We start from the raw sequence: 18,692 nt of genomic DNA, 5'->3' as shown, positions 1-18,692 counted from the left end.
ACGCACACACGCACATAAGCATACATGCGCACACACACCCATACACACTCACGCACACACGCACATAAGCATACATGCGCACACACACCCATACACACTCACACACATACACACACATAAATGCATGCAGACATGCACACACACACAAGCACATGAGCATACACGTGCGCACACACCCATACACACACACACGCTCATAAGCATACCTGCTGACACATACATGCACATAAACACACACACACAAGCATATGAGCGTATACGTGTGCACACACACACATGCTCACACACACGCACGTGCACATACATGCACATAAACACACACACATGAGCGTACACACACCCCCATACACGCTCACACACACATGCACACACACTCACACAGGCCAGCTGCCTCCGCTAGCTCTGTGCAAATGGCAGGCGTCTTCTGCAAGCCACCCTCGCTTCCCAGGCTGCCTCCCTCTCAGGACACACACAGAACCCCTCCGAGGTCACGGGAGGCAGATGCAACCCACAGAGCCGACAGGAAAACGTGGACCACCAGCGTCCGGCTGCGGACGTACTTTCAGCTGAAAGGCCCCCTAGATACCCACAGAACTGCACGACTGAGGCGAAGACAGACCGTGAGAAACAGAGACACCAATGTTGCAGTCAAGGAAAAAAATTAGAGAAGAATGTAGAGTAAAAAGAATCATAAAGTGAAATAAATGTTTTCAGATTTTAGATTTCACATCCACTCCCCCGGATGAATTTGTGAGATTCCTGAAGAAAATAATCGTGCCAGTATTTGATCATTTTACAGTTTTGATGATGATTATTTACAATTTTCCAGGAAAGAAATCTGTGTGTAACCTCACATGCACGTGTTACAAGTAGAACCAGAAATGCCTCCTCCCCCAAACATACATAAAGGAAAGAAATTATTTAAGTCAGGTTCCTGACTTTTTTTACAGCTGTTAGTACACAAAGTGTTTTCTGGGGTGGTTTCCTGGTGTGAAACTCAGGATTTATAGAATCTCTTCCTGTTTGTGAAGTTATGATTATTTTATTACTAAAGCCCTTAACCAAAGCAATGATACTTACTTAAATTGGCAGCTGGCTGTGAAAATGGAAAGGTAAAGAGACGTAGCAGTATGTATTTTTGGATATAAATTATCTTTAAATCTTGAGGCTCAGACATAGATTGGGCTGTCCTGACTATTTTCTGTGTATTTCATTCCAGCGAGACTGCAAGTTCTAGGCTGGAAATAATTATTTTCAACACAGAATTACAGGCCTTCGTGTCACCGCTCACTGTGATTGCCAGTAGTTCCTGGATCCCAGCAGCACACGTGCACAGCACACATGAACACACGTGTGTGCGCACTCTGACCCTGCCCGCCACCTCCCCCTGGGCAGCCACCGGGCAACACTGTTCTCGTAATCAAAAGTGGAGATGAGGAAAGCTTCTGCCCATAGCAAACACTCAGAAATAGATTCCCGTGAAAACCAAACAAAAAGGCAATAGAAAGGAGAAGTGGGAGATATTACCTTTTTCATTAGGGCTGTTGCTGTGGAGGTTTTAGAACCTGGGCTCAGGAAAAGTGCTTCTCGCTGATTCACCCATTATCCAAGACTAGTTGGAGGAACTTGTGATGCCAGCAGGCCTGAAAATTGCCCAGAAGATCGCAAACATGGATATCTAATGGTGGGCAAAAGAGATATTAGGAACTCTAATTATTTTCTTGCATCTCTTTCCTACTGAATATTGGGCATGTTAGGCACAAATGGCGATTGAATTAGTGGGACTTACAGGTGGTGATTCCACAGGCATCAGAACACCTGCTCGGCTTGAGCACTTAGTCATAAAGCCCTGGACCTATTTTTGCTCTATTGCACTAAATACATTAATTGTATTACAAGAAGTTGGTATATCATGGACTCTCCTATGAAATTTTGTGTACCTTAAACATAGTGACAAAGAATTATCTACCTATCATCTATTCTATCTAACTATCTATCTATCTATCTATCTATCTATCTATCTATCATCTATCTATCTATCTATCTTCATATCCCCAGGACACTGTCTAGAACATAGTAAGTGCTGAAGAATTTAGTGAAATGCTTAATTAAAAAATGAATAGGTGAATGAGTGAGTGGATGAATGAATGGATGGATGGATGTTGAGTAGACAAATAAATCAGGTTGATTAGAGAAAGAAATAAGCTATTCAATACTGTTTATATTATTAAAAAGAACAGAGCATTTATAAAATAGGAGATTAGAAGGATGACAGATTAGGAAATGAAATATTCAAGATTTGTGCTGATACGATGGTGAAACCAGGATGTGGAGCATCTGACTAGATTTTAGAGAGAATTAAACCTCAAGGTAAAACATTCTGATTTTAGTTCAGTGATACTCTAAATCATTGCTTGTTTCTGATAACGAAAGAGTCAGCATTAATTTGGAAGCTGCAAGGTTGGAATAAAGTTATTTTAATGATGAGTGGAGAATGTTGGAACAGGCTGGTGGTCAAAATGCAGAAACTCGTGATAGAGATGCATGAGACTGAGGTGCTGTTCCAGACGAAGCCTCTGGCAGGTTCTTCAAGCAAATCGCATGTGAGGGTGGAACGGCCCAGCAAGCACAGGGGTTTGTTCGTTTCCCCAGCTCAGGGCTACAAGACGTGCGTGAGGGTCACTTAACCCCGTAACCGAGCCACCTCCAACCTCCTGATCTGTAACACAGTGGGGTGAAGACGATGTCCTCTTTGCACTTACACAAAATATTAGTTCTAATGTTAGGATAAAATATTCCTTCCAATGCCTACGTTACATATCTAAGCAGATAACCACTTGTTATCATAGTCAATTAATTTGTCATCAGATTAAACAGAAATTGATAGATATTTGCTGTACTTGCTTCTCTCTGAAGAAAAATAAAACCTAAAACAAAGAAATAGCCGTTGTCGATTTTGGATTTGTCACGTGGTGTCATCGATTTGCTATAGAAATGTGAGTTGCTGCTCTTCTAACAAGAGGATGATGCCACCAGGCAGCGGACTCACATCTGTCTGGTCGGTGTAAGGAGATAACGATTTGAAACACACCTGAAAGAGAGCTTAAGGGCTTTATAAGCAATAACATCATGATCCTCATGCTTGTGAGAGAGAGGAGTCGCTCCTGCCGTGGGGACTGGAGCGGCACAAACGAGGTGTCTGGTTAGGAGGCATGGTGATCTTGGAGCCCAGCACGAAGGGGCCTGGCCTGGGCTGCAGGCACGCCATCCTCCGAAGACCTCGGAAGTGTTCTGAGAAGTAGAAGTGCAAGTCTTTAGAGGTTACTGAACAATGGGGCTAAGATACACAAGTTTAATAACTAATGTATAAAAGGGCAAAGGAAGAAGGAGAAGAATGATTGCTGGGAAGAGGGACACGTGTAGGGTCGGCATGCATGTGTAAGAGTCCCTGGTACGCACTGGATCACCCAGCACGCACGCTGAGTGACAGAAGGAGCTGGAGGATGCAAAAGTGGAGATAGTGTCCTCATCACAGACAGGAGGTGGCACCTGTGCCTGGACCTTCCTGGGAGTCGGTGTTTACCCCATGGCTAACTGGGGACACTGGTTTCTGGTTTGCAGGAAAGGCCTTCAGCCACGCTTTGTTTTACTGTCCTCTGACTCCCAGGCGTCAGACACCCCGGAGCGAATTTTCCTGCCTTCCATCTCCCCTCTTAGAGGCGGTGTCCTGTGGCTTTCTCTCTCAGATTCTTGTAGTTTGTGAGGCCAGAGATCAATTGTCTCTGATCCCTGTCTATCTGGTTGTACGAAGACAACGTCTGTTACTATCAGCTACTTCAAACATGAGGGTCTCTGAGAACTGACAGGTAGCCATGCATTTTAGCAACTCTGACAATATCACAAAGGCAGCGTCTCAACACTCAAGTGATGATGATGACCATTCACTGAATGTTTCCCTGGCTCCTGACAATTGTGTGGTTATCAGAAATTCCTTTCATTTGTCTCAACTATCTTGTGGGATAGACATGTTTAACTAAGTGTCAATGAAAAGAGTCCAACTCTGTAAAATATTTGAAGAGATTTACTCTGAGCCAAATATGGGTGACCCGGCCCACGACGCAGCCCTCAGGAGATCCTGAGAACGTGTATCCAATATGGGTGACCTGGCCCACGACGCAGCCCTCAGGAGATCCTGAGAACGTGTATCCAATATGGGTGACCTGGCCCACGACGCAGCCCTCAGGAGATCCTGAGAACGTGTATCCAATATGGGTGACCTGGCCCACGACACAGCCCTCAGGGGATCCTGAGAACGTGTGTCCAAGGTGGTCGGGGCACAGCTTGGTTTTATATGTTTTAGGGAGCTATGAGGCTTCAATCAAATACATTTAAGAAATGCATTGGTTTGGTCCAGAATGGTGGGAAAACTTGAAGCAGAGAAGGGGTTGGGGGTGGTGGGGGATGGGTGGGGGGGTGCACTTCCAGCTTATAGATAGATTTAAATATTTTCTGTTTGACAATTGGTTGAGTTCGTCCAAAGTCCTGGAATCAACAGAAAGAAGTGTCTGGGTTACAATAAGAGGTTGTGGAGACTGAAGTTTTATCATATGCAGATGAAGCTTCCGGGTAGCAGGCTTCAGAGAGAAGAGGTTGTAAATGTTTCTTTTCTTTTCTTTTTTTTTTTTCTTGAGAATTTCCTTTTTCTTTTTTTAATTTATTTTTTATTTTACTTTAAGTTCTAGGGTACATGTACACAAATCTGCATTAACAGCAACACAGACCTTAGGTCTGATAAGAAACATTTACATTAGGTGATATACCTAGGTATATGTAAATGTTTATCAGACCTAAGGTCTGTGTTGCTGTTAATGCTGGAGAGGCATCATGAGGCCTGTCTGACCCCCACTTCCCATCATGGCCTCAAACAGTCTCTCAGGTTAAATTTTAAAAGAGCTCTGGCTGGGGAGGAAGTGCATTCAGAAGCTTAGGGGGCCTTAGAATATGATTTTTGGTTTATATAGGGTATATGTATATAAAAGACTGAAGAGAGGTTTTTAATGTCCAAGACTGTGCAGGTGGTTAGGAGCTGAGTCGGAATTCACACCTGAGTCGGCTGGGCTTCAAAGACTTGCTTTTAACCACTGCATTCTACTGTCACCTGAGACATCAGGGACCTAACTCATCTATGGTGGGGGGAATAATGCCATGCCCGTCATAAACAGAACTTGTGGAAGCTTTTAAACACACACGGTTTCTATGACTAATACAGAGTTTCTACAGCTCCCCCACCTGACTCCTGGCCGCCTGTACTTGCTGAGCATGTGGGAGTATTAATTCCGAGTCCCCGAGGGGCAGCCTCAGGGTCTATTCCAAGTGGTCTTGAACTCAAAGAATAAAACTTCAGGATAACAGTGGGGCTGGACCTAGACTAACCCATTTGATGTTTCCGAAATGTATTCTGTCAAATTAAACATTTCTGCGTAAATCGAGGTCTTATTCTCAGAAATGGAAAAGGTCCAGGAACCATATGAAAAGCTTGCATCTCAATGCTATATATGTAGTAAATATTCAAATATCATTTGACATCAACATTGTAAAGAAAATGGTGTTTTCCGAGAAGCCTCAGTGTCCACCACCCAGGAAATGTGTGAAGAAATTCTTCCATAATTTTCTTATCATAGGAGGTGATATATATTGGCCAAAAATGCATGCAGAATGACAATTAACTCATATTTTTAGTCTAACCATTTGGCCAAACAGCAGACAAACTAAGCAATGTGGTTCTTGCCACTTTGTTTTGAAATGTCAAAAAGTAGATGCAAGTTTAGTGATTAGCGAATGTTTCCTATATCTACTAATTAATTGGCTTAAATGATTTAGTATTCATCAGATGTTGGATGGGAAGGCCTGACCCATTGTTCTTTCTTCCCTAAGTTTAGCTTTTCATTTGTGTGTTTTTAAAAATATAAAGTATGGCCATGGTAAAAGTCTAGAGAATTCAGATAGATATTAAAAATGAAAGTGAAAAGTCATTCATAACCCCACCAGCCAGGTACAAGTGCTTTTTCAATTTTGGTTTGTGTCCTTCCAGATGTATTTTTATGCACATACATATATATACATTTGCAAACTGTAAATATAAATACAGTTTTATTACAAAAACAGGGTCATATGATGCATATGGTTCAGTCAGAAACTGGATTTTTAACCTAACAATATATTATATGAAAATCTCTAAGCAAATGTGCTACCAAGTTAAAACTGCATATGCTCCTGTGTATGGATACACTTAATTTAGTTTTTGTTGCATATTTATTCTACTTAAACGTTTTGGTTTTATGGAAAACACTAGCAAACATGCCAATGCAAGCTTTTTCCACGTGCTTCGTAGAGCCTCTTCTGAAGTGGAATTCCTGGGTAGAGACAGCAAGGGACTCATTCTAGAGGAAAGGATTTGTCCAGGGTGTGTGATCTTCTGAAAAGACATTTCCAGTTGGCAGAAGGCAGCCTACATGATAATTATTTGAATACTCTGTGGTTTCTGTTTCAAGGAATCAGAGGGAGGTAAGAGTTACAAGATCCATGCAGGGTGAAGGGAGGTAAGAGTTACAAGATCCATGCAGGGCGAAGGGAGGTAAGAGTTACAAGATCCATGATGCAGGGCGAAAAATCCTCAGGCCATGGGTTTTGCTAACTGTGCGTGGCCAGTCCCAAATCCTGAGTGGCATGACTTTTTCATGATCTGATAATATGGGCATCACAGCAACAGAGAAGTCAAACGGACCCAAAGGTAGGGCCCTGGGCTGACAGAGAGCACCACACCTCCCATCCACACCACCTAAACCACAGCAGGGCACCAGAGGTGATGGCTCTCTGCTGGCCCAGCTGCGGAGTCCTCCAGGGAGCTCCTCAGACAAAAAAGCAGGACCCTACAATGCATGCATATAACACCACATGTGGATGTTACACAGAATGCATACGTATGACAATACCACATACAGACACTACACAAATGCATGCGTATGACCACACCACCTGCAGACGTTACACAGAATGCATGCATATGACCACACCATGTACAGACGTTACACGGAATACATGCATATGGCAATACCACGTGCAGATATTACACAGAATGCATGTGTATAACCACACATGGAATGCATGTGTATGACCACACCACATGCAGATGTTACATGGAATGCACGTGTATGCCCACACCATGTACAGACGTTACATGGAATACATGTATATGACAATACCACCTGCAGATGTTACACAGAATGCATGCATATGACCACACCATGTACAGACGTTACATGGAATACATGCATATGGCAATACCACATGCAGATATTACACAGAATGCATGTGTATAACCACACATGGAATGCATGTGTATGACCACACCACATGCAGACGTTACATGGAATGAACGTGTATGCCCACACCATGTACAGACATTACATGGAATACATGCATATGGCAATACCACGTGGACACGTTACATGGAATGCATGCGTATGACAATACTATGTGCAGATGTTACATGGAATGCAGGTGGATGACCACACCACATGCAGACATTACACAGATTGCATGTATGTGACCACACCACATGCAGATGTTACATGGAATGCATGCATATGACCACACCACATGCAGACGTTACATGGAAGGCTCCATCCGACGCCCCTCAGTGGAGGTCCAGGGGAGTGTATTTTTCCAGGAGCTTGGATGTGCAGAGCTCCATCCTCACAGGCTACGTGTCCACAGAAGAAACAGTTGCATTCCGAGGCAAACAGATACAGATGTAAAGTGATATTAGGAGCATTCACCTGGAAACTCGAGGAGTCATCGCTTGTGTGGGAATTGAACAGGTCATCCGGGGGTTCTGGAGTGAGGACGTGGCAGAGTGGATCAGCTCTGAGTTCACCTTGTCTGACTTCACTGCTTCCACTCAGAGGACTGAGGCCGAAGCTCATGTGGCCAACACAGCATCTTCTGATCTGATCAGGGAGTTTTGGATCCATCACTCTCGCTGCTGGAATGCTTGCCTTTCTAACTGGTTGGCCTCTCATGTACAAAGTGATAAATATCACCTGTTTTGTCTCAGCTGTCTTTCTATCCTTGAATTCTTTTTACCTTTCCACTAAGAAGGCCTATTTCAGAGAGACGTGGGACTGACATGGATGTGAATTTTGCCCCCTTTCATTCACTCAAGGAATATTTAGTGAGCGCCTGCTAGGGAAAGGCTCTGTCCTGTGCTTTGGGGCTGAGTTGCGAGGAAAGGGTGGCTCGGTGACCCCGTTCCTCACAGAGTGCCTATGCAGGTGCTTCACAGGAGGAAGCAGGGACCAGTAAAATTAAGTAACTTCCTGGCTAGCTGATCATACGACCGAAGACGAAATCCCATCTCGTGATTCTCAGGGCAAGCTCTTTTCAGGATTCTTCATGAAAATGGGGTCCCACAGTCAATGGGCCCACCCCACCCTGGGAAGGCGTCCCAGAAAGCCGCGTGTGCAAGTATTCTGACAAAATGTTCGCTATTAAGCAAGGTGACATACGGCATGAGCAAATTCACTTGGTGGACATTGGTGGGGGCAGACCAGGAGAATAAGAAAAGGAAAGAAGAAATGTAAAAACTTAAATTCCAACATAGGAAAGAAAGCAAGTTTTCCCATCCTTTCCCAGCCATTTCAAGAGCTGATTTACTGAACCTCCAAGTGGAATTCTAGGCTTACTACCTAGTGGAGCTTTTTTCCTGGTAATATCAGTTTCCGAAACCGGTAATATCAGTTTCCGTAATTGCTTTTTCCCCAGAGAAGATTACAGCATTCCAGGATGTCTCTACCTTGCTTTGCTTTTAGTGAGAATATAAAGAAGGACAAGAAAAATGTGCTATTGGATATTAATTTGCCTATATGATCTGAAGGAGAAAAAAATGAATTTTAATCACTTCCTGTCCAATTCACCATTTAAGCACATACAGCAGTGCCTTTTCCAAGAAAGGAAGGCACGATGCAAGAGTTACTTCCAGGGGCCACATCTGAGTGACATTCTGTCTCACACTTGCAGTGCAGCCGCCCCAAACTTTGAATTTGAAATTTTCTAATGGAAATCCTCCCTCCAGTGAGCGGGCAGCCTGGCGCCAGGACCGCTGGGATGAAACGTTCCTCCCCCAGCAAGTGCTCCGATAAAAAACCGGGAAAGGACTGGCTGGCACGGTGGAAAAGCCAGCCCTTTTCTGCTACTTCAGATGAATAATGACTCCTAAAACCCAGCACATGAAAGCCTGAGTCACAAACACATGCATCTAGAATAAACGACCCAGCAAATTTCACGTGCCCTGTCATTGCCTGAGACCTGTAAAATACAAATGCTTCAAGTGAGGCCGTTTGCAAGCTTTCTGTGTCACTTTACAGATTATCCTCGTACTTTAACTCATTTTCCCCCATCTCCATCACGTCACAGTCGGAAGTGCGCACGGGGCCTCCGCAGGGAGCTGCACTTTGGGCGATATTCGCACGGAGCTCGAGGAAAATGTTTTCCTTCTAGTCTTTATTAAGGCATAAAACGGATGGCATTACCGCAGGAAATCATGCCAACCTTCATTTTCCCAAGTACAGAGCAGCCCGCACAGAGCAGCCTGCACAGCACCGAGCAGCCCGCACAGGTGAACAAGCAGACATTTGGTCTGAAGCATGTATTTCGAGAATGCACACTAGTCACAAGCAGGTGGGATGCTCTGCATCCAGCTCCAGCTTGGGAAAGGAGGACGGAAAGGGAGCAGGGAAAGCCACGTCTGTTGCACACGTGGTTGTTAAACACACCTGTCAGAGCTCACCTGCCGGCCTCCATCGTCTTGGGAGAGGAGAGAGCCTCGGGTCAGGATGGAGGGAAGGTGGTTTATTTGGAGTGAGGATAAGGGACGCACCTGCAGGACACGAGGAAGGAAGGTCAGCCAGCAACGAGGCCGGCCTTGAGCCTGCCACCCGGTGAGCAACTGGGGGTGGCCCTTCTGGGGAACCTGCAGGGCTTAAAACACATGCATCAGAACTGCATCCTGTGACGGAGGTGGGAGCCAGGCGTCCTGCACCCACAGCCCCATTCTTAGTCCATGGTGGCTCCTGGAAGAGTTCCCTCCCCAGCCCTTCTGGCCCAAGGACATGGCAAAGCCAACCCTAGCAGAAGAGAAAACCTTGGGCAAAGCAATGCAGGTGCAGCTAGAAGTCCAGGCGTGCAGGTGGCAAAGGGAAGAGGGTGTGGTCAGAGCACCCCAGTCTGTATCATAGCAGGGCCATCCTCTGGGAAGAGGGTGTGGTCAGAGCACCCCAGTCTGTATCATAGCAGGGCCATCCTCTGGGAAGAGGGTGTGGTCAGGGCACCCTTTATCTGTATCACAGCAGGGCCATCCTCTGGGAAGAGGGTGTGGTTAGGGCACCCTGGTCTGATTCACAGCAGGGCCATCCTCTGGGAAGAGGGTGTGGTCAGGGCACCCCGGTCTGATTCACACAGGGCTGTCCTCTGGGCTCTGACTTGAGTTTTGTCCACATCTGGCACTGGCTCAGATCTCCTGCCCACAAATACGGAGGCAGAGCCCAGGCATAGAAAACATCTTAGGACTGCACACTCCGTGTTGACCATGGGCAGAGAGCAAGAATAAAGAGCGGTGACAGTGGCACTGTCACGTAGGCTTTCCTTAAATCTCACAAAGAAGAATCAAAGAATTAGAAAAATCTGCTCACAAAACCTCTGAGTGAGAATAGCATCATCACTGCAGGTGCCAGCTGGGCAGTCAGTGGCTGACCGCTTCCTGCACCTTCCGGGCCTGGAAGAAACACTTTGGGATCTGAAGTTACTTTTTCCTTGGGCACCCGAGTGACTCTGGCTGAGGGGTGGGCAGGTGTCAGCACAGCCGTGGAAGGTGATGGGGCCCACCCTCTCACTGTGGGGACAAAGGACCAGGGCTGCAAGAACAGGGTCACTCTGGGGCCTGGGGAGCCTCCCAAGGCTGGAGGGTTTTCCCACGCCTTCAGCTTCTCCAGAACTGACTTGGGTCTGGGCTGCAGGAAGACCTTGCGGGGACGTCCTTACTCTTTTGCAGCGTGAACGTCCCCCGCATCCGCCAGAAAGCTGTAATAGTTGTGATCTCAGAACCACTGGGTCCCGGCAGCAGCCAGGCAGAGGGTTTCCCACCGGGATCGAATGTGCTGTGCTCACCTGGACTCTGTCGGCTCAGGGGGTCAGGGCCCAGCACACCAGCCAGTGGGATCCAGGTTCCCAGCAGGGGGTCCAGGCACGAGCCACACGTGTGCCCGTCTGCCCCTGCCCCGCACTGCTGTGCAGCCGCACTTCTTCCGGCCCACTGAGGCTGACACTCAGTCTGCTTCCTGGCTGTTGCATGGTTTTCCTCTCCAGTTTTGGTCTTTGCTGTTAACGACGTTGCACTATTGCCGCTGCTATTGCATGGTTTTCCTCTCCAGTTTTGGTCTTTGTTGTTAACGACGTTGCACTATTGCCGCTGCGACAGGTTTTCTGCAAAGCCTCCAGCTAAAATTCAATTTGAACCTGGCCGGTAGATCTGGGTTTCAGCTGTAAAACAAAGGCCTTCCTGTGAAAACGCCCGTTCACAGCGTGCCTTTCCGTTTTACTGTCTCTTTCACCCCTTTTCTGCGTCCTTTCTCTACCGTGGTCAGGATGAGAATTCACGGGGTGCTCAAACCCCACACTCCACTTCTGGTCTCGCCGTGAGCAGAGAGGGTTCCGCTCTGTCCTGCAACGCCGCCAAATTGCATAATTTTCCATGTTCTTGGCAAGGTGTAAAAACCTCTTCATAAAGGATTTCTTGTTCTCACAACACAAAACCCATCCACATTTGAGTGTCCTGGGATCTTAAGCTTCTTGGGTGGCGGTCCGGTGCAGTGGCCATCAGCCACAGGTGACAACTCCAATTCAATCAAAATTAAATACAACTTAAAATTCCGTTCCTCTGTCTCAGCGGCCACATTTCAAGCACTCCAGGGCCATAGGAGGCCGGGGGCTGCCGTGCAGGACATCCCAGACCTGGAAACGTCTGGAGTGTACCAAGTTCTATCAGACTGTGTGGGGGTAGCCAGAAAAGAACCCTGCTGAGGGAGGAGGTAGGGGGAAAATATGTCGCAGATAATGGGCATCAAAAAACATACTCAGTACCACATGGTCCCTGAGAAACATTAAAATTCAAAATTCATTGCTCCTTCAAATACTTGAAAAGCAATGGAGAACTAATGGCTGTTACCCTGAAATGGACGATCGTGCAAGTGTGTGATTTACTAACTTCCCGACTACCGTCCCAAAGCGTCAGAGTCGTCCTTCTGAACATTCAGGAGTGCTCTATATCCGCAATTTCAGGTATATTTTTATGTATTTACATATTTTTGTCATTTTATATAACATACACATATATATTTTGAGACAGTGTCTCACACCGTCACCCAGCCCTGGAACGCAGAGAGCTATCTAGCTCACTGCAGCCTCCATCTCCCAGGCTCAAGTGATTTGCCCAGCTAATTTTTTGTTTGTTTTTAGTAGAGACAGGGTCTTGCTATGTTGCCGAGACTGGTCTCTGACTCCTGGGCTCAAGCGATCCTCCTGCCTCAGCATCCCACAGTGCTGGGATGACAGGCATGAGCCATCGCCCCGGCTGTATTTTTGTTCTTTTGTTTATACACAACCACATTCAAAACAAATTTAAGTGGCTAACTCAGATAGATAGAACAGGGTAAACAGAGCTCAGAAAATGGAGAGTTGAGCAGTAAGAGGCAACCAGAGAGGTAACTGAACACGAGATAGACAAGCATTCACCAGCTATCACTTCAAGCCACCATGATTAGCTGTGATCCAACTTTACTATTCCAGAGCTTCTCCTTCTCCAGCAAATCCATGGTTGTTCCTGACACTGAGTCCCTCCACACAGGCGCCGAGCTTCTGAGCATGCACCTGGGCAGAGGGGTTACAGAACCCCTGCCCCCCTGCCCCTCTCCTCAGGGCTGCCCTGGAACCCCAGCACCGCCATGTGTTTGGATAATTCCACCCCAAAGTTGCCCTTCCCACCGTGCTCCAACATGGGAGACTCCTGGCTAGAACCACGGTGGGAGCACTGGAGCCAGAGCAGAGCCACAGACTCCACACAGGCAAGAAGAGGATCCTCAGCCAAGGAGAAGGAGGACTGTCATCGCCAGTCACACACTGTGGAGTGCCCTCCTGCCAGGGTCGGCTGCAGAGCACTGCTGGCTTCCAGAAACAGGCCTAACGGTGGCGGTCATCGTGTCATAGCGAGCCTTGTCACTGAGGGTCTTCGAGGCGCGTTTCTAGAACATTTTGTCATTAATGTGTGGGCTGTGGGTTTCTGGTAGCTCAAGATTAAAACAGGTTTCTTGGAACTAGTGAACATTCTGGTAATTTTTTTATTTACTGTTGTACATCTCTAAGGTGTACAACACAATGTTGTGATATACATACAAATGGTGAAATGAACACCACAGTCAAACAACCAACAAGCCCATCGCCTTCCAAAGTTACCGCTCAGCGTGGATGTGGTAGGAGCACTAGAATCTACTCTTGGCAGATTTTCAGGATGCAATGTTTTCAGCTGTAGTCTTCATTCTTCACGTTCGCTTCCAGACCTCGTCACTCCCCCTGAGCGTAAATGTGTCAGGTGAACTTTAAAGTAAGCAGCTTGGCAGAGCCCATTCTCTTTACCAAGTCCTTGTTGATTTCCTGCTGTGCAAAAGGCTGGTGGCAGACGCGGGGTGAGCCCAGCACAGACTCCGGATGTGTCCCTGGCATGACGAGATTAGCACACAGCTCCTGCATCTCACTGGGACACGTAAGAGCACCTACTCCACGTCCATGGGGGACAAAAAACTCTTCCAATGTCCATGCACCTTGCTTGTGGCTGAAGCTCTGACCCCTGCGAAGGTGCTGTCTGGCAATGAGAGCAGAAACTTGGAGGGCAAATAATTTGCTTCAGAATCATGTGCTCTTGAATTTACATCCCAGCTCTTCTCCAGGTCATGCGACTTGTATTTATTTGGAAATAGCTTCCACTCTTTGGACTTCAGGCTTCTCATCTATGAAATGCATATGATGATATTGACCTCATTCTGTTGCTTTGAGGATTAGATGGCCAACTTGAAACACCCATCTTGGTATCCAGTGTAGATGGCATCAAAGTCTTGGTATCCAGTGCAGACAGAATCTATGTCTTGGTGTTCAGTGTAGCAGCATCAGCATCTTGGTATGCAGTGTAGGCAGCATCCATGTTTTGGTATCCAGTGTAGACAGTATCAAAGTCTTGGTATCTAGTGTGGACAACATCGATGTCTTGGTGTCCAGTGTAGACAACATTGACATCTTGGTGTCCAGTGTAGACAGCATCAACATCCTGGTATGCAGTGTAGACAGCATCCATGTCTTGGTATCCAGTGTAGACAGTATCAAAGTCTTGGTATCTAGTGTGGACAACATCGATGTCTTGGTGTCCAGTGTAGACAACACTGACATCTTGGTGTCCAGTGTAGACAGCATCCATGTCTTGGTATCCAGTGTAGACAGTATCAAAGTCTTGGTATCTAGTGCAGACAGTATTGACATCTTGGTATCCAATGTAGACACCATCGAGATCTTGGTGTCCAGTGTAGACAGCATCCCTGTCTTGGTATCCAGTGTGGTGGCATCAATGGCTCATATGTGTGCCCAGCCAGTTCTTCCTGGGCTGATTCTTCACTCCTTTCAGACCGGGCTCACATATGTAGCATCAAATGTTGACGCTGACAATCCCTCAAGCTGCAGGAATCCCTACCTCGTTGACTTTGCTTTTCTGTTCTCCACGCAACTTCTCACCCCTTGGCACATCCCACACATGTCTCCTCCACCTGGAATAGGAGCTACCTGAAGAAAGAGAGTCTCCCTGTTCTGTTTACTGTTGAATTCCAGGCATGAGATCAAAGCCCACCATGGGTTAGGTGTTCACTGAACATGTATTGCTTTAACAAAAAGGCATTCTGATACATAATCTATCCCTTGAACATAGCACTTCACCTTAGCTTTCAACAATAAGTGCATCCAGCTGATATACCACCCACCCCAGCAGCACACAAACAAATGGATCAAAACAAGCAGTAGAACAGGAGCCAGGTGCAGTGGTTCACATCTGTAATCCCAGCATTTTGGGAGGCCAAGGCTTGAGCCCAGGAGTTCAAGACCAGCCTGGGCAATGTGGCAAAACCCCGTCTCTACAAAATAATTTTAAAAAAATTAACTGGACATGGTAGTACCCACCTATAGTCCCAACTACTCAGGAGGCTGAGGTGGTAGGATCACTCGAGTCAGAAGGTTGAGGCTGCAGTGAGCCATGATCATTCCACTGCACTCCAGCCTGGGTGGCAGTGTCAAGAAAGAAAGAGAGAGAGAGAGAGAGAGAGAAAGCTTTGGAATTGAGAATTCTATCTATAATGGTATTTGATTATTACTGGTTTTGTGGCAAAAGCGTTCAGTGTTCTAGCTTGGTGTTACGCTAGATTCTAGTGAGGAAGGGACTGGGGGTGGGGGAGTTACTGGTCTGAGAGTAAAAGTAATTACGATAATTACGATAGAATCACAAAGGACTCTAAGGTGTCATTGATTCTATCCTCCATCTCCAAGGTCTCCAGATAGATGTGTGCATATGAAATTCAACCAAGAAACAATTCCCTCAGTTTAAGACATCTTTCAAATTTGAACTTTGGTTTGAAAGTAAACATTTGGCAATAGGTGTCCTCAGTGGTTGAAAACAATAGCCAGAAATCACTTCTGGTGCCTACACAGTAGCTCACCCCGTCATCCCAGCACTTTGGGACGCTGAGGAAGGAGGATTGCTTAAGCTCAGGAGTTTGAGATCAGCCTGGGCAACATAGTGAGACCCCAACTCTGAAGAAATATCAAAAAATTTGCTGAATATCATGGCACACACCTGTCATTCCAGCCACCCGTGAAACTGAGACAGGAGAATCACTTGAGCCCAGGAGTTCAAGGCTACAGTGAGCCAAGATTGTGCCACTGCACTCCAGCCTGGGCAACAGAGCAAGATCTTGTCTCAAAAAAGAAAGAAAGAAAGAAATTGCTTCTGCAAATGGGATTTTAAGACAGCAGAACCTCAGAAGCAATGCAAGCATTAAAGCATAATTTTAAGAAGCTCCCTCCTTGACATAAAGAAAGAAGAAAATAGCCAAGCCCGTGGTTTTGTACCACAGACGTGGCTCTAGCTGATGCCCCTTTAAGATAAGATCCCTAGCCAGGCCCTCATCTGAACTCCCCTTTCCATTTCACAGCTGTTACAATGTTTTCCAAAAAGGCTCTGGAGCTTAATTTGGATTTGAGCACTTTTGAGCCTGCATGGACCTAATGAGAAACTGCACATCAGCAGTCTGGTGCCACTTACACATCCTTTTCTCAAACAAATAATCTAATACCTCTTCTGTGAGTCTATGAATTTATTAAAGACAAATAGTCAGGCCTATCTGCAAATCCTGCAGAATCCAGCATTTTGACTAAATGACATTTAGCCAAGTTGTAACTCTAATGGCAAAGAAAACAGTAGCAGCTCGGGCTTAAACCTCTGTCCCAGGGTGAATATCATTTCCAATATCCTGTACAAATTCTTTGAAGGATTTGTGCCTGACGAACCCCCGAGGGCTTCTTCAGAATTAGTTAATAGTGAGAAAGCATCGAGCTAAATTTATTGGTTATAGTCCCCCATGATTGCATAAAAAATAAAATTAAAAGCAAGCCTCTGAAGAATAGTTTATCAAGCTTGGTAATGGTATCGTCTCCGACAGTGAGGTCATAAAAGCATATTAGTGACCCCCCGATGGAACATGTTTACTGCAGAAGTCAAAGAGATTGATCATTTTACCCAGGAGGTGGCATTCAGTTCAACATACTGTTGCTGTTAGTCTGAAAAGCACACTAATCACCGAGGGCATGGCACGCCGTGAAAGCGGGAAACGAGGCACGATTATCGAGGTTTTTATAGACCAACCGGCTTCTCCCGGATGCTACAAAATAGGGCCTATTTATACACTGCTCCTCTAGAAATGCCCAGACTCCTCGCTTAGCTCCCCAGCCTTCATGCTGAGGCCCAGGAACCGCTGGGCCAGACGATTTCTCACCTGAAGCCAGAGGAAAAGGAATGCCCTCGGCAGAGCCTGGGTTCAGGGCTGGGCTTTCAGGAGCTCAGCAGCCTCCAATGTCTACTGAAATCAGGGTTGATATCCTAGGGACTGACAGAATAAGCACGACTTCCTTCCTTCTGTATTTATTTTGAGATGGAGTCTCACTCTGTCACCCGGGCTGGAGTGCAGTGCTGTGATCTCAGCTCACTGCAAGCTCCGCCTCCTGGGTTCAAGCGATTCTCCCACCTCAGCCTCCTGAGTAGCTGGGACTACAGGTGCCTGCCACCACATCTGGCTAATTTTTGAACTTTCTGTGGAGATGGGGTTTCACCATGTTGGCTGGGCTGGTCTCGAATTCCTGACCTCAGGCGATTCCCCCGCCTCAGCCTCCCAAAGTGGTGGGATTACAGGCGTGAGCCACCGCGCCGGCCAGCATGACTTCTTTAGAAGCCATCGTGAAAACAGTAATGTGGCAAGTGACCTCGAGGGCCTCCTGGGAGTCTCTCAGCGACTCTGCCAGGCAGGTTTACTGGGTTGTCCCCGCGTTTGAGAGGAGGAAACAAGCTGCATGCTCACACATAACTTGGCCAAGCCGAGGTCCAGATGCAGCCTCTGACCACAGCACATGGTCTTCACTGGCTGCGGGGACAGCACTGACATCCATTCAGGTTCTGCGAGGTGCCCATCCCAGGATGGATGGAGGTCAGTGACAGTGAGGGCTCTCAACCACCAAGGGTCCCTCAAATGCATCCTATTCATCCAACGCCAACACCAGCGTCAAGGGCTCGCTGGCCGTGTGCTGCTGGATAATTCATGTTCATGCGCGACCTCACTTGACCTTCGTGATGAACACATGACTCGGGAATTGTGTGTATCTCCCTTGTGAGGTTTAGAAAGGTGAGGTTTCCCCAAGGTCACACAGTCAGTAAATTGCGGAACCTTGGACCAGACATCCTTGAAATTAAAGAACAGCCCTGACCACGTGACTAGTTCTGAAGGACCCAGAGGCCAGGGGAAGAGCCGTCATTGCCTATCCCAGACAACAGTAAGAAGGGCACCATGGTCGGATCCAGGACAGGGAGGGCTGGCTGCTCCCAGCTCTCCTCCTCATGGGTTCTCCCCACGTGAGTGCCAGGAAAGCCGCGTACGCCAAATGCAGTGGAAGTGTTCACTGTACATCCAACACCTGACACTTAGAACTCACAATGAGCCAGGGAAACCCCTTCAGACAGCACCCTGCCCCTCCACCATGTCCTGGAAGACATTGGAACTCGGCCTGTCTCCCGTCCTGAGCTGGTGCCCACACAGGAGCTGCACTGGTAGATTCCAGTCCCTGCCATTCAAAGCTGCCACCTGGTCAAGGGTAAACATCTCCAGAAGGAGCTCATGTTTCGCTCCAGGCGGTCATCAGATTCACAGAGTGAAGGAGGCGCTCAGAGGGGATCGCCATGTGTGCTCACGAGGGGTTTTGAGGAAGGGCATTGTGAGCAGGAGCTG

The 18,692-nt window shown here is 46.9% G+C and overlaps 2 protein-coding genes across 2 annotated transcripts in view; both read left to right on the top strand.

Moving 5' to 3' along the window:
- The window catches only part of ADARB2 (adenosine deaminase RNA specific B2 (inactive)), a 520,351-nt gene that overhangs the window by 200,635 nt on the left and 301,024 nt on the right, over positions 1-18,692 (top strand). The gene's annotated exons all lie outside the window — the stretch shown is intronic.
- On the top strand, positions 2,520-15,270 carry LOC140712537 (uncharacterized). Its single transcript, XM_073019563.1, is given in 5 exon segments — positions 2,520-2,672; positions 4,078-4,314; positions 11,073-11,190; positions 14,161-14,262; positions 14,265-15,270. Coding segments are annotated over 5 exon segments (1,284 nt in total). The 3' UTR covers positions 14,939-15,270.

Source organism: Chlorocebus sabaeus, chromosome 9 (assembly GCF_047675955.1).
Source record: "Chlorocebus sabaeus isolate Y175 chromosome 9, mChlSab1.0.hap1, whole genome shotgun sequence".
NCBI classification, from domain to species: Eukaryota; Metazoa; Chordata; class Mammalia; order Primates; family Cercopithecidae; genus Chlorocebus; species Chlorocebus sabaeus.
Note: the sequence above shows the minus strand (reverse complement) of the source record. Positions and strands in the feature narration are given on the sequence as shown.